The 24,011-nt window shown below is 43.0% G+C and overlaps 1 protein-coding gene across 2 annotated transcripts; it reads right to left on the bottom strand.

The window, feature by feature from the left end:
- Window positions 1–19,272: 19,272 nt before the first annotated feature.
- LOC115004505 (calpain-1 catalytic subunit-like) lies at window positions 19,273–24,005 on the bottom strand. 2 transcript variants are annotated; one of them, XM_029426147.1, is made up of 6 exons: window positions 23,982–24,005; window positions 22,011–22,082; window positions 21,811–21,889; window positions 20,282–20,398; window positions 19,687–19,745; window positions 19,273–19,439 (listed from the first exon to the last, which is right to left on the bottom strand). In XM_029426147.1, the coding sequence occupies exons 1-6, from the start codon at window positions 23,997–23,999 to the stop codon at window positions 19,416–19,418; spliced, it is 369 nt and encodes a 122-aa protein (XP_029282007.1). In that variant the 5' UTR covers window positions 24,000–24,005; the 3' UTR covers window positions 19,273–19,415. The 2 variants fall into 2 exon arrangements, with proteins under 2 accessions (XP_029282007.1, XP_029282008.1); XM_029426148.1 differs by having other exon boundaries at window positions 22,011–22,079.
- Between the last annotated feature and the right edge of the window lie 6 nt (window positions 24,006–24,011).

Raw genomic sequence — 24,011 nt, 5'->3', positions numbered from 1 at the left:
GGTGGGTTTTGTCTCTCTGGTGCCCTTGGGATGCCAAACTTTCTTTTAATGTTTCTCTCCATTCCAATTTTTTAATTCAAACATGAAATCTAGCCCTGACCTTTGACCTTTCCTAAGCCTAACCTTAGGTCTAACCGTGGCTCTAACCCAAAACCCAGCTCCTACCTGTGGTCCACGAATAAGCACAGGAGGGGAATATACTATGGTGGGAGGAGTCATACACTCTATATAAAGGCAGCAGCCTCTCTCTCTGCCTCATTTCACACGCAGCTGCTAAGCCAGACAGAGCTAAAACATAGCAGCTGCCACCTATCCGGGACTTACCGGAAGTGAGACGTAAGACTCGAAACCCTCGAGCTGGACTCACACAGCTGTGTTACAACATACACAGCTGTCAGACATCCAAACCTTCGGAGTCACTCGAACAAGCCAGCCTGATGAAGGCCAATTTAGGCCGAAACGTTGCGGGCAATCGAGCTTGTTCATTTACATGTGTGTATATATATATATCAAATAATACAGTGTGAGATAGAAAAGGAAAATATGAGAGATACTTACCATGTCGAGGCCAGGGCCCAACAATTTAACCCAAAACAGGGAATAGATGGACGGAGAGCATACATAAATAACACGAAGGTCATGACGACTTCATGAATTCCAATGTCGTTGTGAGGTATCCCGGGGGCCCGGGGAGATGATACTTACCGTAGCGGAGGATGAGGATGGCCAGTGCACTAATCCTGCCGCCATTTTCTGGCGACAGGATTCAAACCCTGACTGCCTAACCCAGCCCGTGCCCCGAGTCCTTCCAGCGGTGGTGGGTTTTGTCTCTCTGGTGCCCTTGGGATGCCAAACTTTCTTTTAATGTTTCTCTCCATTCCAATTTTTTAATTCAAACATGAAATCTAGCCCTGACCTTTGACCTTTCCTAAGCCTAACCTTAGGTCTAACCGTGGCTCTAACCCAAAACCCAGCTCCTACCTGTGGTCCACGAATAAGCACAGGAGGGGAATATACTATGGTGGGAGGAGTCATACACTCTATATAAAGGCAGCAGCCTCTCTCTCTGCCTCATTTCACACGCAGCTGCTAAGCCAGACAGAGCTAAAACATAGCAGCTGCCACCTATCCGGGACTTACCGGAAGTGAGACGTAAGACTCGAAACCCTCGAGCTGGACTCACACAGCTGTGTTACAACATACACAGCTGTCAGACATCCAAACCTTCGGAGTCACTCGAACAAGCCAGCCTGATGAAGGCCAATTTAGGCCGAAACGTTGCGGGCAATCGAGCTTGTTCATTTACATGTGTGTATATATATATATCAAATAATACAGTGTGAGATAGAAAAGGAAAATATGAGAGATACTTACCATGTCGAGGCCAGGGCCCAACAATTTAACCCAAAACAGGGAATAGATGGACGGAGAGCATACATAAATAACACGAAGGTCATGACGACTTCATGAATTCCAATGTCGTTGTGAGGTATCCCGGGGGCCCGGGGAGATGATACTTACCGTAGCGGAGGATGAGGATGGCCAGTGCACTAATCCTGCCGCCATTTTCTGGCGACAGGATTCAAACCCTGACTGCCTAACCCAGCCCGTGCCCCGAGTCCTTCCAGCGGTGGTGGGTTTTGTCTCTCTGGTGCCCTTGGGATGCCAAACTTTCTTTTAATGTTTCTCTCCATTCCAATTTTTTAATTCAAACATGAAATCTAGCCCTGACCTTTGACCTTTCCTAAGCCTAACCTTAGGTCTAACCGTGGCTCTAACCCAAAACCCAGCTCCTACCTGTGGTCCACGAATAAGCACAGGAGGGGAATATACTATGGTGGGAGGAGTCATACACTCTATATAAAGGCAGCAGCCTCTCTCTCTGCCTCATTTCACACGCAGCTGCTAAGCCAGACAGAGCTAAAACATAGCAGCTGCCACCTATCCGGGACTTACCGGAAGTGAGACGTAAGACTCGAAACCCTCGAGCTGGACTCACACAGCTGTGTTACAACATACACAGCTGTCAGACATCCAAACCTTCGGAGTCACTCGAACAAGCCAGCCTGATGAAGGCCAATTTAGGCCGAAACGTTGCGGGCAATCGAGCTTGTTCATTTACATGTGTGTATATATATATATCAAATAATACAGTGTGAGATAGAAAAGGAAAATATGAGAGATACTTACCATGTCGAGGCCAGGGCCCAACAATTTAACCCAAAACAGGGAATAGATGGACGGAGAGCATACATAAATAACACGAAGGTCATGACGACTTCATGAATTCCAATGTCGTTGTGAGGTATCCCGGGGGCCCGGGGAGATGATACTTACCGTAGCGGAGGATGAGGATGGCCAGTGCACTAATCCTGCCGCCATTTTCTGGCGACAGGATTCAAACCCTGACTGCCTAACCCAGCCCGTGCCCCGAGTCCTTCCAGCGGTGGTGGGTTTTGTCTCTCTGGTGCCCTTGGGATGCCAAACTTTCTTTTAATGTTTCTCTCCATTCCAATTTTTTAATTCAAACATGAAATCTAGCCCTGACCTTTGACCTTTCCTAAGCCTAACCTTAGGTCTAACCGTGGCTCTAACCCAAAACCCAGCTCCTACCTGTGGTCCACGAATAAGCACAGGAGGGGAATATACTATGGTGGGAGGAGTCATACACTCTATATAAAGGCAGCAGCCTCTCTCTCTGCCTCATTTCACACGCAGCTGCTAAGCCAGACAGAGCTAAAACATAGCAGCTGCCACCTATCCGGGACTTACCGGAAGTGAGACGTAAGACTCGAAACCCTCGAGCTGGACTCACACAGCTGTGTTACAACATACACAGCTGTCAGACATCCAAACCTTCGGAGTCACTCGAACAAGCCAGCCTGATGAAGGCCAATTTAGGCCGAAACGTTGCGGGCAATCGAGCTTGTTCATTTACATGTGTGTATATATATATATCAAATAATACAGTGTGAGATAGAAAAGGAAAATATGAGAGATACTTACCATGTCGAGGCCAGGGCCCAACAATTTAACCCAAAACAGGGAATAGATGGACGGAGAGCATACATAAATAACACGAAGGTCATGACGACTTCATGAATTCCAATGTCGTTGTGAGGTATCCCGGGGGCCCGGGGAGATGATACTTACCGTAGCGGAGGATGAGGATGGCCAGTGCACTAATCCTGCCGCCATTTTCTGGCGACAGGATTCAAACCCTGACTGCCTAACCCTAACCCCCTAACCCTAACCCTAACCCCTAACCCTAACCCCTAACCCTAACCCTAACCCTAATTGATGGGTAAGTTTCGTTTGCCTCGACATATCCTATAGTTGTGCGGTGTATGGAACATGGGATTTTGTTGTTTAAAAATATTGATTAGTCAAGTAAATAGATTAATATTACTTAATATTAATATTAATTACTTAATGTTTATTCCTCTTTCTACCAAGATTATTTATCCTTTATAATATATAATATGTGTCTAATTAATATCTTCATTTTCTGTCGATCTTGACTAATCATCCTGGCTTGACCTTGACCTTGAGACCAGGAACTTGAAACTCCAGAACCACAAGCCTGTACTCACTAGATTCAAGTAACCTAACGGTGATAACAATGAATCTTAGTGACCAGGTGGTAAGTATGCTTTCAATACTTATAATATATTTGATCTGATTTATCTTTTATAATATTGTTTATATCCAACTCAATACCAAAATCCGACTTTGAAAGCATAAATCTATACTTACCTCAACAATATTTACGAGATTCAAATTCCGTATACGTATCAATACGAGTGTTAGGATGATACCTCAAACACCAACTGAAAACTAATAAACGTCCATCAAAACCGGAAAATACCGGGAATCAATTGGCTACGGGACACACTGCGAGGGTTTGATCAACCTCAGCAGGGGGCCTCCCACAGATGAGGGTGTCTTATGATAAATGGCCGAAACATCCGGTGATTCTGTGGTCCATAACTGAAGAAGTGTACCCACAACACAAAGTCCACATAAATGTTATATGATGTATATTTTTAATATATGTTATATAATACCAAAATACAATATCAGAAATGAAACACCCAATAATGAGTATGATCCTCAACCTCTCATTCTCTCAATCTCAGAAATGAAACCACAGAATAAAACTTCAAAGATTGAAAGAAAATCCCCTTTAATGACACCTCTGCTGTCCCTGGATTAGCTCCTTGGACAGCGATCGGAACATAAAATTCAAAATGATCCCCTGAAAGAATACAATTTCATACAATCTCAGAAATGAAATGTCCTATAATGAATATGATCCTCATTCTCTCAATTTCAGAAATGAAACTACAGAATACAACTTCAAAGATTGAAAAAAAATCTCCTTTAATGACACCTCTGCTGTCCCTGGATTAGCACCTTGGACAGCGATCGGAACATAAAATTCAAAATGATCCCCTGAAAGAATTCAATTTCATACAATCTCAGAAAGAACTTTCCTATAATGAATATGATCCTCATTCTCTTAATTTCAGAAGTGAAACTACAGAATAAAACTTCAAAGCTTAAAAGAGAATCTCCTTTAATAACACCTCTGCTGTCCCTGGATTAGCACCTTGGACAGCGATCGGAACATAAAATTCAAAATGATCCCCTGAAAGAATACAATTTCACACAATCTCAGAAATGAAATATCCTATAATGAATATGATCCTCATTCTCTCAATTTCAGAAATGAAACTACAGAATACAACTCCAAAGATTAAGTTATCAACCTTTTAGGAGAATACAATGTCAAATAAATAAACCCAATAAGGGACCGTATATGACAAATAACTCAACGGTATGACCTGGTCTTTGAACCTACGGAAGCACCTGCCGTGGTCAGCTTGGCTGCCGCGAAGATAACTCTGCTGCAGGTGTTTAACTTTGTGGGTACTGACGGGTAACCGAACATCAAAACGCTAATAAATATTCGATGTCACTATTCAAAGCCCATTCAGGACAAACTTCATGACACAAAAATCAAATGACGTAACCATATCCTATCCCTTTTGGTGAGCACGTACTGTGGTCAGCTTGGCTGCTACAAAGAGTTTTCTCTGTTGTTTAGTGTCTACCTATGAGGTACGGACTGGTAATCAAATTGAATATAGCACCATCCTTTACAACTTAAGACCTAAATAACAACGATAAGTAATTAAAGAGAAGAGTAATGTCACAGAGTAATCCCAGATGGAATACTAACTATATGACAGGAACTAACAGGCATAGGATATTGGAACACGGGCTGCAGATTAACTTGCGTCGGCCAGTGCATTGCCTTTAACTCCCTATTCAAACCGCCCAGTCGTTGGACGAAGCGGGGGGTGTTATCGATTTATAATATCCTAACCCTAACCCTAACCCTAACCCCTAACCTACCCTAACCCTAACCCCTAACCCTAACCCTAACCCTAACCCGGGGGGTGTTATCGATTTATAATATCCTAACCCTAACCCTAACCCTAACCCTAACCTCCTCCCCTCCCCTGGTGGCCCGTGTCCACACACCCCCTAACGTTTTTTTTCTTTCTCCCCCCCTCTGTTTCTCCTCTGCAGGTAGTGCTGGTTCCTGTTTGGGCTCTGCTGGTCGGCATACTCCGTCGGACGGCACACCAAACAACCACAGGAGGGTATATGATGATGTGGATCCGGAAGGTCAAACAGCCAACACCATAAACCACACTGAACCCTCCTGTGACCAGTCCGGCGGGGCTGTGCTGCTTGGCGGGCCCTCTCTGGGGACCAGTACACCTGCAGTCCTGGACTTCAGCTTCCCCAGGACCCCCTACCCACGCACCCCTCCCCTTCTCCCTCCCTCTCCCCTTCTCCTTCCTTCTCCCCTTCCTCCCCCTTCTTCCCTCCCTAACCATCCTTTTTTTCAGCCATCACCCACTCCCTCCCTTCCATCCCCCTTCACGCCCACCTGCCACGTCGTCAGACCTCACCGGAGAGTACAGGACTGGCTCATCAAAGCCGCCAAGCCAGTCCTGATACTGGGGGATTCCAACATCTCCAGAATCCCTCCCCATAACAACCCCCTCATCCAGCTGGACGGCTACCCAGGGGCTAAAGTGTATCATCTGCTTGAGTTAATAAAGAAATGCAAGCCTAATTTGACTGTCAAGATTGTTGTTTTCTCCATCGGGATCAACAATCGGGATCAGGACCCCAGGCAGACGACTACAAAACAACTCAAGTCACTCTTCAGACATGCTGCCATTGCCTTTCCCCATGCCTCCACACACTTCCCTCTGCTCAACTTTTCACCGCACCTCACCCAAACACAACAGTTAAATCTTACAGTCATAAACAACACATTGAAAAAAGCCCACAACATTCTACCATTAATTCCAGCAGACACATTTTTCACTGATACTGACAACACCACTTGGACCTCAAACACTGCCAAACTCATTTTTGAATCTTGGTGCACACATCTCCAATTGTAGACTCTAAATACTAACACATAACACATATCTTAAGTACTCTGCCTGGTGCCCATGATCCCCCCCTGGTAAGTATTCACCTTACACTCTCATACATTCGCAACACCCATCCACAGATCGGTAGGCCAGTGCAAAAAAATCACAACCCTGAACCCTTAACACTAACCCTTACCCAAAACCTAACCCCGCCAGTGCCATCGATCTGGACTGATTTTACACACACTTACACCCCCTGTACACCAAATCCGGTCATTGGAATCCCCTAGTAACTCTCCAACCCCCTCTTTCTCTTTTCTCCTTTCTCTTCTTTTCTTGCCCCATTTCCTTTCTTACATACATACACTACCATACACACATCCATTTTGTTTGTTTATTGTTTTGAATTTTTTTATATTTCAGCCTGGGGTCAGTCGGTCTCGAACCCGGGTCCCCCATCTCCCAGCCCTGAGCCCCCATCTCCCAGCCCTGAGCCCTATCCATGGAGCTATACATCCGCTGTGAAATTTCAAACACTTCATACATGGATAATTGGCACCTCCCACCTCTACGCAGAGACACACACCAGGTGCCAATTATCCAATCACATCACACACACCTGTCCACATATAAAAACAGCTCAGCCGTGCTGCTCACCACATCCCTCTGAAGAAGCAACTACGTTGCGAAACGTCAGGGTATCCGCTGGACTGTACATGACCGGTACCTCTTTTATATTTTGTTTTAGTGATTATAATTGTTGGTTTTAAACATTGTGTCTTCTTGCTCTGTCTTTTTAAACCTAGTGTTTTAGGCCTTGTGTTTTTAAGCTTTGTGTTTTTAAGCATTTGTGTTTGAGCCTAGTGTTTTTTAAGTCAGTGTTTTTAGGCCCATTGTTTTTATACCAGTGTTTTTTACACAGTAGTTTGGTTCTCTTTTAACCATTGTTTTTAAATTTTTAACAATAAAGATAGCTTTTAATTGTTGGTGTGGGCTCTGCTCTCCTGCTGCTACCTGGAGTACCATATGAACAGAACTTTTAAAATCCAGATTGAAAACTTGGCTTGAGTGCTCCACAGGACAATCCCAACGAACAGAACATCCAGGGATTGTCCCACTATCGGAGGCAACACCAGAATAGGACAACCCGGATCAACCGCAAACCACGAACGTCCGGGCTTGTCCTACACACCTGAGTGACACCGAACACCTGCCTCAGCACAGCGTTGGACTAGGTAAGAGCCCAGTAAATCCAAGGTTAAAATGCTTTTTAACAGGGGCCAGGCTGTGCATTCCAGTGGATTTGGTGAGTATGCACGGCATACACACAGCAACAACACACACAACACAAACACTGCACAGCCACGCACACGTACACCCACCACCAGACATTATAGAAACACCACACATAGATCTACCCTCTCAGACACACACCCAGCACTTAACCATCCACCAGACTCACTCACCAGACACATCAGTAAGCAATATTTCAAGCTCATCCAAGCCATTCACCACAAGCAAGTCACGGATAGGGCTCTAACAACACACACATATCCACCTGGCATGATGAGGCAAGTGAACAGACTCACTTGCTTCATCAAACCATCTACACCCACAGAACACACACATAGTTTAATACACACTAACACAATAAACTGGATGCACTCAAACATGACCATTTTACAGCAACACTACAACAACACCATAGACACACTAAAACATACACCCCGCAACCCCATGGCACTCCAAATTGCCATGGGGTGGGCCAGAAAGAGATATGGCCCCAGGTTGACCGCAGACACCACACACATTGTACACAACATACTCAACATCACTGCACCTCCCACCACCCGCACCCCCGTCCCACCCCCCCTCACTACTAGCCATAGACACACCCCCCTTCCTCCTATCACGGAGGAAGAGTTCCCTCACCTTCCCAAAGCACAGTCCCCGACCAGACTTTCCCTTTTCCAAGGTCCACGAAACGCACCCCCTACCTGCACACCGACCACTCCTATCCCTTCCCCATCCCCTGACCCTGACCCCAACCTTACCCCTGACCTTCACCACTGCCCCTCTCCTGACCCCAACCACCACTCCCCTCCTGACATTTCCCCAGACCCTGACCACTCCGGTGACCGCACCTGCCACTATCCCTCCACTTTTTACTCCTCACAATTCACAGGCACATTGAGCACGAGCAGTCTTACCTCCCCCACTTCTCCTCTTTTCCCTTCTCCTACCCCCCCACCTCCCTCACTCAACTCAGTCAAGTCGCCGGGTGGCACCCGGCGCAGGTTGGTGGTGGCCCGTGTCCACACACCCCCTAACGTTTTTTTTCTTTCTCCCCCCCTCTGCTTCTCCTCTGCAGGTAGTGCTGGTTCCTGTTTGGGCTCTGCTGGTCGGCATACTCCGTCGGACGGCACACCAAACAACCACAGGAGGGTATATGATGATGTGGATCCGGAAGGTCAAACAGCCAACACCATAAACCACACTGAACCCTCCTGTGACCAGTCCGGCGGGGCTGTGCTGCTTGGCGGGCCCTCTCTGGGGACCAGTACACCTGCAGTCCTGGACTTCAGCTTCCCCAGGACCCCCTACCCACGCACCCCTCCCCTTCTCCCTCCCTCTCCCCTTCTCCTTCCTTCTCCCCTTCCTCCCCCTTCTTCCCTCCCTAACCATCCTTTTTTTCAGCCATCACCCACTCCCTCCCTTCCATCCCCCTTCACGCCCACCTGCCACGTCGTCAGACCTCACCGGAGAGTACAGGACTGGCTCATCAAAGCCGCCAAGCCAGTCCTGATACTGGGGGATTCCAACATCTCCAGAATCCCTCCCCATAACAACCCCCTCATCCAGCTGGACGGCTACCCAGGGGCTAAAGTGTATCATCTGCTTGAGTTAATAAAGAAATGCAAGCCTAATTTGACTGTCAAGATTGTTGTTTTCTCCATCGGGATCAACAATCGGGATCAGGACCCCAGGCAGACGACTACAAAACAACTCAAGTCACTCTTCAGACATGCTGCCATTGCCTTTCCCCATGCCTCCACACACTTCCCTCTGCTCAACTTTTCACCGCACCTCACCCAAACACAACAGTTAAATCTTACAGTCATAAACAACACATTGAAAAAAGCCCACAACATTCTACCATTAATTCCAGCAGACACATTTTTCACTGATACTGACAACACCACTTGGACCTCAAACACTGCCAAACTCATTTTTGAATCTTGGTGCACACATCTCCAATTGTAGACTCTAAATACTAACACATAACACATATCTTAAGTACTCTGCCTGGTGCCCATGATCCCCCCCTGGTAAGTATTCACCTTACACTCTCATACATTCGCAACACCCATCCACAGATCGGTAGGCCAGTGCAAAAAAATCACAACCCTGAACCCTTAACACTAACCCTTACCCAAAACCTAACCCTAACCCTGCCTCAGTGGGGGGCAAGGATGGCCAGTGCATCTATCCTGTCGTCGGTTCCCGACGTCAGGATTCAACACTCACTCACCTAACCCAGCCCGTGCCCCGAGTCCCCTATCTGTGGTCGGTCTCGTTTCTCCGAGGACCTCGGGATGCCACACAATTTTTTATGATGCTTTTCCAGTCCAATTTTTAAGTCAATCATGAACTCTAGCCCTGTCCGTGTTCCTATTCTAAACCTAAGTGTAATTATGGCCCTATCAAAACCCAAGACCCAGCCCTAACCTTAAATCCAATCTGTGATAATGGGAGGGATTATACTATGGTGGGAGGAGCCACACGCTATATAAAGGGAGCAGCCCTTCACTCAGCCTCATTCTCTCCAGACTGCTCCACAGTCCACATGCAGCTGCTCAGCAACATATAGCAGCTGCCATGACATCCAAAACTTGGAGTCACACGAACAAGCCAGCCTGATGAAGGCCAACATAGGCCGAAACGTCGCGGGCACACAAGCTTGTTCACCTAATCCTAAAAAAGGAACATATTAATAAAACACAATACTTACCTCACTGGGAAGAAAATAAACCTAATACTTACCCTTATAGTGAGACACATGGCGCTCCAAATATGGCAATCCGTCAAGGCCACGGTCAGGCAATCGAACCCAAAACTGAGGGTCAATTATAGACGGAGAGCATATCAATAACAATCAATACGGACTTCATGAATTCCTAGTTCGTAGTGTTGCATCCCGGGGGCCCACGGAGGAGTGGGCCTGCCTCAGTGGGGGGCAAGGATGGCCAGTGCATCTATCCTGTCGTCGGTTCCCGACGTCAGGATTCAACACTCACTCACCTAACCCAATTTTTTGGACACTACAGTTTTTTTTCAACAATCAAACATTACACAGATTAGACTACTAACTAAGGTTTACTTTAAGGACACAGATACACATGCACTTTTACACAAAGCCAGTTATCATCCAAAACACACATTTAAAGGAATTATTAAATCACAAATTATTAGATTCCACCGCATTTCATCCAAATTATCAGATTTCCATACATCTACACAAATCCTTTTCCGTAGCCTCACAACCAGAGGTTACGGCAAAAGATTCCTCAGAACAATAAAAACCACCACTTTGTCATCTCTCGCTCCTGCTCGCTCTTGTCTTCCAGATATCCAGTTATCATCTCCAGTTTCCGGCATGACGTGGCCTCCACCTCCTACTTCCTCAAAATCCCTGTCTTCCCCCTCCCCCCACCCCCCCCTACCCGAACCAGGGTCTGTATCCTAATCCTAACCCCCCACCCACCACGCCTAATCCTAATTCTTACCCCTACCCAGGAGTTGGAGGCCATCCCAGTCGGCTGATCATCCACCCATCTACACTACTACAACCTCATCCCACCCCCACGGATCCCCAGCAGATTATTCCATTTGTTTCCCCCTGAGATGGCCTCCACATTTCTTTAATCTTTATTTTCTATTTTCTTATCATGTCATATGTTTTTTTATATATATATGTGCATGCCATTGCGTATTTATTTATTATTAATTGTATTTATTTATATTTTTTTGTTTATTTATTAGCACTTAATAATCTTTTGATTTTCATGGACCAACATTTACTATTTAATTTCTTGTTATTTCAATTTTGCATGGTTTTAGCATGTTTTTATTAGCACTTATTTTATACTACCTTTTTACCGTGTTTATTCTGCATTATATTTCCCTGTCTTTTATCATTAAATCGTTTTGCAGGTCTATTGGATCTCAATTGATTACATTATTTATTCTCTTGCTTGCTTCTATTTACAATTATTTGATATGGCATTGTATTTACTTATTTATTTGTCGCATGTCCATTTTGCATGTTTATTTAGATTTGTTCAATTGCCACTTTTATGGCGTGTTTTGTGGCCTTCTTTGCTCTGGCCAGGCTTCTTGCTCTTCTTTCCTTTTTTTCCCTTTTTTTCTTTTTTGGTTTTCAGAGCTTGATTGAACAAACCTGGGCTGTCTTTCTACCCTTGTGGCATTCTGTTGTAGGTGAATCTCTGTCCCTTGTATGTGAATGCAAACAGGTCCTGTACTTCAGGATCCAATGGTAAACAAAAGAAAGCGTTTGCCAAGTCTATTACAGTGAAGTACTTGTGTTTAGGGTTCAGATTTTGTAGCGCCACATAGGGGTCTGGTACAGGGATGTGTTGTGAAACTGTGGCTGAATTGATTCTTCTTAGATGATGAACCATTCTCCAGCCTTTGTTGCCTGCTTTCAGGACTGGCAAAATAGGAGTGTTCCAGGTGGAGTTTGAGGGTCTGATTACTCCTGCACCTAGAAGTCCGGCGATTGTTGCTCCTATGCCTTCAATCTGTTCCTCCTTGAGGTTGTACTGAGGAAACCAACATGACATCTGTCCAGGTCTCAGAGTGACTGAGACCTGATGATTAGGTACATAACCTACATCATAGTCTCCAGTAGCCCACAGATAGTGTGGTATTGTCTTTAGGGTGTCTTCGGTGTCAGGATGGTTAGTGTGTTCTCTCCCATGATCCCTTTCCAGTTCGTGTTGTTCCAAGATGGCAACATCCATACTGTGATGAGTGATTTTCCACATGGTCTCGTCATCAGATTTCCATATACGGGCAATGTTGGTAGGGAGCCAGTTCATTGTTCTGGCTTTTTTGACCATGGGACCTAAAGATCTTGCTTTAGCTCCTACTGCCAATGCCAGTGTGATATGTGGCACTGCTTCAGTCGACAGTGCATACCATTGTTGTTCTTTCTTGAGAGCACAATATGCAGCCACTGAGGTTCTATATAAATGTCTTCGACCATCAGTTGCTCTCTCATTCTGTCTTTTTCTTCTTCCCAGGCTTGTTGGTACTCTTTGTCTGGTTGACGTAAGTAGTTGTAGGTGCAATGCAGAGGGTCAAGTGGAGGACCATATGGACCCAAAGTGTTGATCCAGGGTTTCCATTCCATGTAGGTCTTCTGAACTCCCGGAGCATCTTGTTCATCAGTCAACAGTCGGTTCCAGTACACTGTTGTTGTGACCTCTTCCATTTCACGATTTGGGCTGGCAGCCATTACCATAATTCTTTGATCATTCTGGTAATGTCCATGCAGGGGTATTTGTCCTGGAAACTATATGACCAACCCATCACAAGAACACAGAATTCGTGTTCCTGTCTTGACCAGCAGGTCTCTGCCCATTAGGTTTACAGGACATTTTGGGGAATATAGGAAGGGATGTAGCAGGGATTGTTTACCAACTGCAGTAACCAATGGCACGGTATACTTTTGTTCTTCAGATCTTCCCGAGTATCCACCTCTCTCATAACCTCTTTGTCCTCTCCCTCCTCTTCTATAGTTAGGGAGTCCCCTCCCACGCTGCATGTACTGTGGGGGCCTGTATCCCCGAGTACGTTGTGGACTTGGGCAATCTTTGATCCAATGAGTGGGATCTCCACAAACAAAGCATGCATTAGACCGGACTTGTACTCTCGCTCTGTAGCGATTTCCTCCCCGTCTCCACTGTTCTCCTGGTGGCTCCGGCGGGTAGTAAGGCGGAGCACTAAACTGGGCTGCAGTGTAATAGGGAGGAGCACTGACCTGGCCTGTAGGGTAATAGGGATGAGCACTCATCTGCTGTGCAGGCTGTTGCTGCGATTGCCCTTCTGCTTGGAATTCTACTGCACCTGTGGAACCCATCACCATTTGTCTCTTCTCTCTCTTAATCTTTGAAGCCTCGCTGTCTATTTCAGCCACTTGCATCCTTAGCAATCTCTTGGTAAGCATATTCACTTCATTGTTGTTTTCCCCTTCTGCTTTCCTGTTCTTAAGGTTGTGGTGTACAAGGTATTCTCTCCATTCCTCATCAGACTTTGTGTCTAGTCCCACCACATCCTCCAGTTGTTCTCGAACTCAAGGAGGCAGGGCCTTTACCACTGCATTTCTCCATAACATGGTGACTGCTGGGGAGGAGTCATGTCTCTCTGCAGTGCTATCCATCCAGATACCTTCACTCCTTTTTAGGAAGAGATGCATGTCTTCTTCAGTTCCTTTCTTCAGGCTGGACAAAGCTGTCAGGCTGCGGGTGGTGGGGTAAGTGTCTCTCAGGGCAGTCCAGTAGAGATTCCTGTATGCATTGAATGACAGTTCATCAACCGCCCCACTGCATCCTGTTTTAGCGTCAATTTCCCTCGCCTTCAGACTTCCTTCCAGTCTGGCGATAACACTTCTCAAATCACCCACACACACTCTGTCTCCTGCAGTATACTTTTCAAATTCAGAAATCCACTTTTGTCCTCCGCCGCTGAGGGGAGGAAGTTTGGACACCAAACTCTCCATGTCCCGATGACTCCATGGTTGGTATATCATGTTCCCTCCTTGAGTTGCCATGAGGGGGGCCTGCAACCCTCTTTCTTGATTCCGGCTTCTGGTTCTGCTAGCGATGGAGGCTTCTTCAGCCACTGTCATGCTTCCTTCCAATATGGTGTATTTCTTTAGGCCGTCTTCTGTACCTAAGCTTTCTCTGCTGGGATCCTTTTCTGCATCCCAGTGGAATCCTCCAGCTTGTGATGAGCCCTTCTCAACATTGCCGTTGTGACCTCCACAGTCCTTCGCCATTGCTGATCCAATCCCTTGTGTCCCACTATTTCCCACGTATTCATGATAGTTTGTTCTACTCAATAGCTCAGCCATTCCTTGTGATCCCATTTCCTTTCTTCTGTCTTCACTCATTTGTCTTGCTTCTTTCTCCGTGGTCATGCTCTCCAGACCTCCAGAGGAGTATTGAAGTGACTGGGCATGATAAAGTGATTGGGCAGGCAGAAAGGACTGGGCAGGCTGAAGTGATTTTGCAGGCTGAAAAGACTGGGCAGGCTCCAAGACACTGTGGGGCAAGTGGCTTGGAACTGGGGTAGAGAGGACATCCTTTTGGAACCCTCTCTCGTTCATTTTCAGGCTATGTTCCATCATTCTCTGTTCCACCATTCTCTGATCCTCGTCTGAGAGTTTCGTGAGTTGTTTCAGCACGGATCCCATACGTGCGCTACTCTCACTTTCCTCGACTTCCAGAACTCCTCCACTCACCTGGTACACGGGTGCTTGAATGGAAGTGGAACGAAAAGGATTGCTATTGGATGAGTATGCCGGAGGGGCGGCGACTTGGGACAAATCTGGGTAGAGCTGAGGAGTTTGAGAGCTGTGTACCTTCTGATCTTTGTTGTTGTCTTCTTTTGTCTCTCCGGCTTCCTTGACCACGCAGATTGTACCCTCCGCAGTTGGTGGTACATATTTAAGATGGAAAAGAAGACTCATGACTTGAGCCTTCCTCTTTTCAGCTTTCTGAAGTGCCCTATGTGCGGCGCCGAATCGTCTTTTTCCCGCTCTCTTCCAAGCTGCAGCATGTTGTAGATATTCTCCGTTCTCATAGTCAACAACTGCTCTTCGTTGGCTTGCAGTAAGACCTGGCTTGTTATCTTCTGAGATTAGTCTTCTTGTTTGCCACAGCTGGAGCAGCTCTTCCATCTTCTCTTTGACTTTCCTCCTTTCAGCAGGTTCAGTAGAGGCTTCCAGCCTTTTGAACATTGTTACTTTCAGGTCCGCTGTGGATACAGTCTTGACTGGCTTTGGGTCCCCCTTGTCTGCCATTGTAACTGATGTACGCAGTATCCCAATAAAGGATAAATGTTTATTTTTTAAATCATGGATTTCTAAAAAATGTTTAACTTTAAGAAAATGGTTTAAACAAAACAAAATTTGATTAAACATTTATGTTTTATCAAATTTTGTTTTGAAATATTTTAATTTCAGGATTTCCTAAAAAATGTTAATCTAAAAACAAATTTGTAATAATAAAAATGGGTTAAACAAAAACAAACTTAAGTTCAAAAACAACAAAATTAAAATAAATGTTAATCAAAGTAATGCTTTTTTTTAATATAAAAAAAAAAAATTCTCTAAAAATTAATGAAAACAAAATTTTAATCAAAATAAATGTTCAATTAATCAATGTTATAGAGAACAAAATAAAATGTTAATCAGAAAATCTAAATAAAAATTGCAATAAAAAATGTAATGAATTGTTTAAATGTTAATCAGAAACAATGTTCATCAAGATTTTTCTATATATCAAACAAATGTCAATTTGCAAAAATATTTTTTCATCAAAAATATAAAAATTAATGAACAGAGAATTTTAATGAAAAAATAAATGTTCAATCGGTCAATCAATGTTAAAGAAAAAATAATCAAAAATGTCTTAATTCAAAAATCCATCTAATCTATCCTTGAATTACAATTTGATTTCTAATTGTAATTTACCAACTTGTCTGCTGGTGCACTATTTTTAAATTTAGGTGCACTTCTATTGTCGTCCTACAGGTGGAAGTGTTTAATTTTTGGAAAGTTTTTATCAAATTTTAGCTGTAGTCTTAATTTTGTCCACCAGAGGCATTTAGCCATCAACCGGATGTGGTTTTTTAAATTCCAACTGGATGAAGAAGGATAGAAAATGGAGGTTTCTTTGTTCTAAATTTTCTCTCCTTTCAGTTTGGAGAAAACTCACATCTCTGGTTTAATCACTCTGTCAATACATCACTTGTGCATTCTATTTCCACCCAAAATGCTCCAGCGTAAGACTCAAGGTTTAGTTTATCACAATTTACTTTCCCATGCCACGTAGCATCAAGTAGGCGGAATTAGCAACCCAGCATCACGTAGCCATAATTAGCTGGTCCTAATCTCTGAGGCCTTTCACAAAAACGTCTCCTTCTTTCACATTTTTCCAACTTAAAACAACTTCACATACATTCTATGGTTGTCTTTGATTTCACAACCGTCCACCAGTCAGTTTGTACAGTTTTCACCTGATCTACAAACTCAAATGCATTAGCTAAATATCAGCGCTAGTTTAGCTTAGCCTTAGGCCTGCTTGAGATACACTTTACTCACAACAACAATTCAACAAATCTTCTAAACATTCTTATTTTACCACTATGCTGTCCAAAAGGAGATGAGATATAACGTCTCTGAGACAATGAGGCGATCGTCATCAACTTCACGTAATTCAGACTTATACTCAATATTCTCCTTTTGCTACAACACTAGCCTCTAAGCTAGGCTTCCCGTAAATCTTGAAATTAAACTATACTTATTTGCCTTCCGTAGGACTTCTTTAACATTTAATCTTATCGTTTACCAACTAAGTTTTCTTAGCTACCTTCCTTAGGTATTTTATATTAAACTAAATCAAATTCAAGCTTTCCATAAGCTTTGTCCAGTACCTTACCGGATACCCTCCGTGGGATTTATTAATAATTACCGTTCCTTACGGGTTTTTAATACATCAGTTTAACACATTTAATATCTTCAATGCTTGCTCTTATCACATATATTTCAACATTCAAGATGGCTTTTTATCGTTTAACATAGAAAATACTCTCAGCTGAGGACACTAATCACATCACCATTACCACAGACTGAGCCGGTAAACCCCCAGGTTGCTGTCTCACGGGTCCGCTCAGAGTGTACAAAGGGTTGTAAAAATCTCATCTAATACATGGAGTAGGCGTTGTCCTTCGCCTCATTGGTCCCCGTTGGCGCCATCCCGCTCCTCCATCAGCAGAGTCAGGAAGTGATGGTTGTTGACCTGTTCTCTTAAAGGGGAAGTGTTCCTACTGTGTTTACATTCAATATTGTGCTTGTAATACATTCAGTGCAGAAAATACATTAATAGTGCAGAAATACATATTGATTGAGGTAGACAAATACTTATGATAGTCTTTCAAGTGTGGATTAATACAATCTGGAGTAATTTACTTCACACTATTTCACACTCATTTACATCAACACTGTGATTATTGTATTGTATGCTCTTAATCTGTCTAATTTTATCTGTGAAGCACTTTGGGCTGCAATTATTGTATGAAAGGTGCTATACAAAAGATTATTATTATTATTATTAATCTAGTACTGCGGTTGGATAAAGTTAACACTCTTCGGCGGAGTTTGGCCCAACAAGCAGCTCTCTCCAGAGTGTAACATACAAACATGGACAGCTAGATAGGTAGACCACCACACCAAGAACAGACTATTCCACCACTGCTGTGCAATTATCACTGTCATTTACAATACTCACTTGGTACTTTTTACCAATAAATATAATATGTCCAAATGCAGAGCTTGTGAATGCCTGGTGTTACTCTTAGAAAAACCTGTCAAGTTAAGTTTTTGTCCCTTTTATCTGAATTTAACCTGAACTTGGTAACACTTGGTGCTATGTTTACATTGTGTTTTCCAGCTCAAACCTACCAGCTATACCCATCTTCAGGGATCTTTTTCAACAACAAACTTCAGGCGGAGTGTATTTTCTTCATATTCAGTATATTCAGACCACTATTACTCAGTGCCAGAAGCAATCGGAGTGATTATTCAATGTTTTGCAAGACCAAAAAGAGAGTTATCTTTTGAATGAGACCAAAATCATGCATATGGTGCAAATGGTTGAAGAGCAGCTTTCAATTTACTTTGGGTATGTCGTTCGTAGGTATTTTCGGGTAAATTCCTCCACCTTTTAAGCGGTTAACCTGTTTCAGGAGGTTGATGGGTGGAGCTGAGACCTCGTCAGCGATGCAGCACACCTGAGCAGGCTGGGCTCAGGATATAAAGCAGACCTGCAAGATCTTCTCGCTCTCTTCCCCTTGGCCTGCTGACTGCTACTATTATTTGTTTGTGCTTTGTTTTTCTTCCATTTACTTAATTAAACCATAGAGCAAAGTTATTGATTGTGTGGTCTCCCTCCTTGTCACCTCCTTTCGAGCCAGGTTGTGACAGGATAGGGAAGTATATTGACTAGCAAAGTTGTATTTAATACTAATGTATTGACAGTTAACTGCATTTCACAAGTCTTATAAGTCAATATCTTTAATACATTTAACTTTTAACGGGAAAGACAAGCACTTTTATTGTGCATATTATGATCCTCAATCCTGCCGGAGTCGGGATGACAATCTGGTGGATGTGTTTTCCTCCACAAATGCATAAAAAAGTTTTTTTCTCCTCCCTTTTCTTCCCCGCCCCCTTCTTCCCCCCCCTAAACAGACTATTGTTCCCCAGCTTGCCTAACCCTGTGGCGCCAAATAATAAATATGTTTAAGGTGAGCAGAGCTGCAAATGGCTCCACAGTACTTTGTATTGATTAATTTGGGAAAAAACGGCCAGTATAATATCATGTATTTATGTTGATATTAATCATGGATGCTCCACTCCTCCATATCTATGGTGGACACAGAGATGACACCAGCCGTGAAATATAAATTATGACTGAATCACAGAACACCAGTGAACCTGTTAAAGGTTTGTGAATTATTTTTATTTGCGTTACATGGAGTCAGTCAGGTAGTGTTTGAAATACAAAACATCAGGAGTGACAGGAAGTGAAGCTGCAGCTGTGAACAGGAATATGTCGGCTGCAGAATCAATGAAGCTCCGGCTCAGATCATGGAGAAGTTTAACCACTGCAGGAGGTTGAGACAAATGCTTATATTGTGAAGCATCATTTTCAAAGAAACACGGTATGTAATGCTTATTTTCCAGACAAACAAACATAATGTCAAAAGATATAGGAAGAAAACACTTACAAACATTTTTATAAGGAAAACAATAATGATTATAGTAATAAAGAAATGAATTAAAAAACATAACAACAATAGTAAAGACTCTGAATGTGTTTCTTTATTTAAAAAGGTGTGACTTTGTTCTCACCTGGTTTAAGTCGAGCTCGATGGAACCGCTCTCGTGAGCATCAAGCTTCTTAAAGATCTCTGAGGAAGAAGATAAATCACACGTCACAGTTAGCTATGTTAGCTCATTAGCTAGTTATATCTTTTGAGAACAAGAAAAGAAAAAGATTTGTCAGTTTAGCGGACAGGTCTAAATACTACAATACCCATGATCATCTGCTGCAGTCAGAGGTGTGAATTAAAAACACTTTGTCGGTGCAGTTGAGAACGAAACTTGTTGCCATGGTTACTGAACTCACCTAAATTTAAAATGACATGATTTAATCTGCAGTTCAGTTTCCTCATCTTTAGCTTCAGCTCACAGTGACAGAACGTGACAATATCGAAATGCATCCTGGAAGACGTAGTCAAAGTTTTTATATCCACAGGCTTCTTGTAGCTTAGACCTTTTATCACAGCAGTAGATATTTTATACCACAGTTGTTCATGTTTTGTCACTAACTTTGTCTCTAAGGAAACTGAATAACATAAAACTCTACAAGGACCTTTGAAGAGACAACCTTTACACCTGAGGAGAAACTTAAAGCGTTAGCTCCTTCTGTTAGCATCAGACTCACTGAACATCATCTCCAGCCTCATCAGACAGCCAACGAAGTTGTCGAAGTCGATGGTCATGTCCGGGTCGGAGTATCGAGCCACCAGCAGCTGGTAGATGGTGTTGTTGAGGGTGAAACCTGGAGTAGCAGAGAGCACCATCATCACAAGCTAAGACTCGAGTTTGATCTTTGTGTTTCAACGCAAGGTCGGGGTTAGAGTTATTCAACATTGTAGTCAACTAATAAATATATTGCACCATAAAAGTATTCCACATCGCCCCGCCCTGACTAAAAACTGTCATTCCTGTGTTGTTGTACTGTCCCTCTCTTTTCTCTTGTCTAACTGCTGAAGGAACAAAGAACTTGGTAAAGCCGATATCTTAGTTTGAGCCTGTTGTGTAGAGGGCGAGCGCGGTCACGGAAGACACTCCTGGCTTCACTCACAATGAGCCGCTACTCTCCATCCTGATCATGCGCTACAAACTTTCTTGATCACTAGTTTTGGGGGTCAGGGTTAGGCTTACCCTGCTCTGCAGGACAGTCTTGTGAAACGGATCCACATTAAAACTGATTAAGCTCGTCACAATCTCTAACTAAGTATAGTATTAACCCTTTCAATAGTGACATTGTTTACCTTAGTGAGTGGGACTTCTCCTTTTAGAAATCTATTAAATTCCCAACCTCTTCCTCAAACCACCCAAGGCTGAATCATCTGCATACTTTAATAATGGAAATAACTGTGTTGAATCTAACCTGCTGGGTACAATTCATGAGAAAATCATTCATTTATAGAATGAGCCTCAGATTAACGCCAACATCCATCAGTTTACGCAGCAGCAGGAGGGACTGGGTTGTGTTAAACGCAAAATCAACAAACACAATCCTTAGGAGACTGAAGTTGTTCAAGGTGTTCATATCCAGCAGGAAGTAACATAACCTACATCTCAGTCTACGTACAGTAAAGTGTGGAGAGTATAGACAGCAGCACAGAAAAACACACAAACACAACATTACCTTAGAAACAGAAAATATCCTCAACAGGAAAGATGTTTTATTTTGAAAGTGTGAACCATGTGATATAAAAATAAAAAAGTGTCTGGGAGGAGCAGCTACAGTCCAGCATGAGAACAATAACTGCAGTGAGTCAGCTGGGAATCACCATGACTAACGTTCAGCCCTCAAACACAAGTTTCAGTGGAAAGATTTAAAAAAGAACCTCAGACAGGGATCAAACAGGAAATAACCAAACATTTACTGACAACCTTCAGTAATAAACAGTGAACTGCTACTAGTTTATGGACTTATGAAGTCGCTCCTTCTCAGAGTCATTACTCGAAACGTACTGACAGCATTCAGTGGGAATTAAAATTCCTATGGATATAATGATTTTCTTCAGTATCACAGTAATCCAGTTATAGTTGTCTGTACATCCATTAAACTGCAGACAGGAGAAGAAGAAGAGGGAGAAGAATGAGAAGAGGGAGGAGGAGAAGAAGGAGAAGAAGAAAGAAGGAGAAGAGGAAGAAGAAGGAGAAAAAGGAGAAGCTGACCTGCGTCTTTGAAGGCGACTCTCATCTCAGGAGTGCTCATCGTCCCTGAGTTATCAGAGTCGTTCTTCTTATAGATGGACTGCAGAACATGAACACAGCTGCTGTAAAACTCTTCAGATAATTACATTTAAATGTCTATAGACAGAGTGCAGAACATGCTGCTGGTGATCTTTGTGGTCAAGTGAATTCAGTTGTCTTACCAGATATCGCTGCACCTTCTTCCACAGAGTGGCAAACTCTCCGAGGCCGAGCTTCCCGTTCCCGCTGTCCTGCTGAACAGCTAAGGAGCTTTGACTGTTGGAGGAGCTCTGATGTTTTACTAAAGTGAGTCATCTTTATAGTCTGAAGTTCACTGTGAATGTGAAGAATTGTCTCTATTTATTGACAACTGATCTCATAAAATACATTTATATGACACATTTACAGATGTTGAGATTATATTATTATTATTATTATTATTATCAGCACTGTAGCCAAGCTGACAGAGAGCCACAGCTCTACAGAGCCTTCTATTCCTATATCTCTCAGTAGTGACGACTTCATGAGCTTCTTTAACGATAAAATTATAATTATTAGAGACAAAATTAATCTCCTCCTGACCTCAATTGGTAATGACTTAACTTCAACCTCCGGAATTTTAAAAACATCTGTAACTCCTGAAATATATCTAGACTGTTTTACTCCAATCAACCTTAACCAACTAACTTCAACAATCTCATCGTCTAAGCATCAACCTGTCTTTTAGACCCGATTCCAACTAAACTGTTTAAAGAAGTTTTACCCTTAATTAACACCTCGTTATTAAATATGATCAACCTGTCTCTATTATCTGGCTACGTACCACAATCCTTTAAAGTAGCTGTAATAAAACCACTTCTTAAAAAGCCTAGTCTTGATCCAGAGGTTTTAGCCAACTATAGGCCGATATCTAACCTTCCCTTTCTCGCTGAGATCCTTGAGAAAGCAGTTGCAAAACAGTTGTGTGATTTTTTACATAATAATAGTTTATTTGAGGTTTTTCGATCTGGATTTAGAGTTCATCATAGCACAGAGACGGCACTGTTGAAAGTTACCAATGACCTTCTAATGGCATCAGACAAAGGACTTGTCTCTGTTCTTGTCTTGTTAGACCTCAGTGCTGCTTTCGACACTGTTGATCATGACATTCTACTACAGAGACTGGAACATTGTGATGGCATAAAAGGAACCGCACTAAGCTGGTTCAAGTCCTATTAATCTGAGCGATCTCAATTTGTACTTGTTAATGATAAATCCTCCATGACAGCCAAAGTCAGTCTTGGAGTTCCGCAGGGTTCTGTACTTGGACCGATTCTATTCACCTTATATATGCTTCCTTTGGGCAATATTATAAGGAACCACTCTATAAACTTTCATTGTTATGCGGATGATACCTAATTATATCTATCAATTAAACCAGATGAAACCAATCAATTGGCTAAACTTCAAGCATGCCTTAAGGACATAAAAACTTGGATGTCTAGCAACTTCTTGATGTTAAACACAGACAAAACTGAAATTATTATACTTGGCCCTAAACGCCTCCGAAACGCATTTTCTAATGACATAGAAGCTCTGGATGCCATTAATTTGGGCTACAGCACCACTGTAAGGAATCTTGGCGTCATCTTTGATCAAGATCTGTCGTTTAACTCCTACATAAAACAAATTCTTCCATTTTTCCCCCTTTAATTATGGGGTTTCTTTTAGGTGCGATGCGAGGGTCTAAGGACAGAGGGTGTCGTAACCTGTACAGTCTGTAAAGCACACTGAGACAAATGTATAATTTGTGATATTGGGCTATACAAATAAATTTGATTTGATTTGATTATATTATGTTGATTCTGGTCCATCCCTCACAGACAGTGCATGTGTTTGCAGTGAGGAGGAAATAAATGCTGAACCCAGGAGCTTCCTGCTGTCACACAACCCTGAACTAAATATATATCTAACAATGAAAAATGCTCCTTAAAAGCATAGAGACATAATAAAATATATAATTTTATTAATATTCTATGTTTCCTCACAGTCAGAAATACGTCACGTTATTGTTTCACTGCAACTTTTAACTGAAGTTTTAACAGAATTTCTGTTTCTGTGTTTTCAATGGCTCAATGATAATAACAAGATGGCTGCTGAATGTTAAAGGATACGTCCATCAAGTTCACCATGATCCTTGACGT

This window comes from Cottoperca gobio, unplaced genomic scaffold (genome assembly GCF_900634415.1).
Source record: "Cottoperca gobio unplaced genomic scaffold, fCotGob3.1 fCotGob3_118arrow_ctg1, whole genome shotgun sequence".
In the NCBI taxonomy this organism is placed as follows: domain Eukaryota; kingdom Metazoa; phylum Chordata; class Actinopteri; order Perciformes; family Bovichtidae; genus Cottoperca; species Cottoperca gobio.
This window is presented reverse-complemented; position numbering and strand designations above follow the sequence as displayed.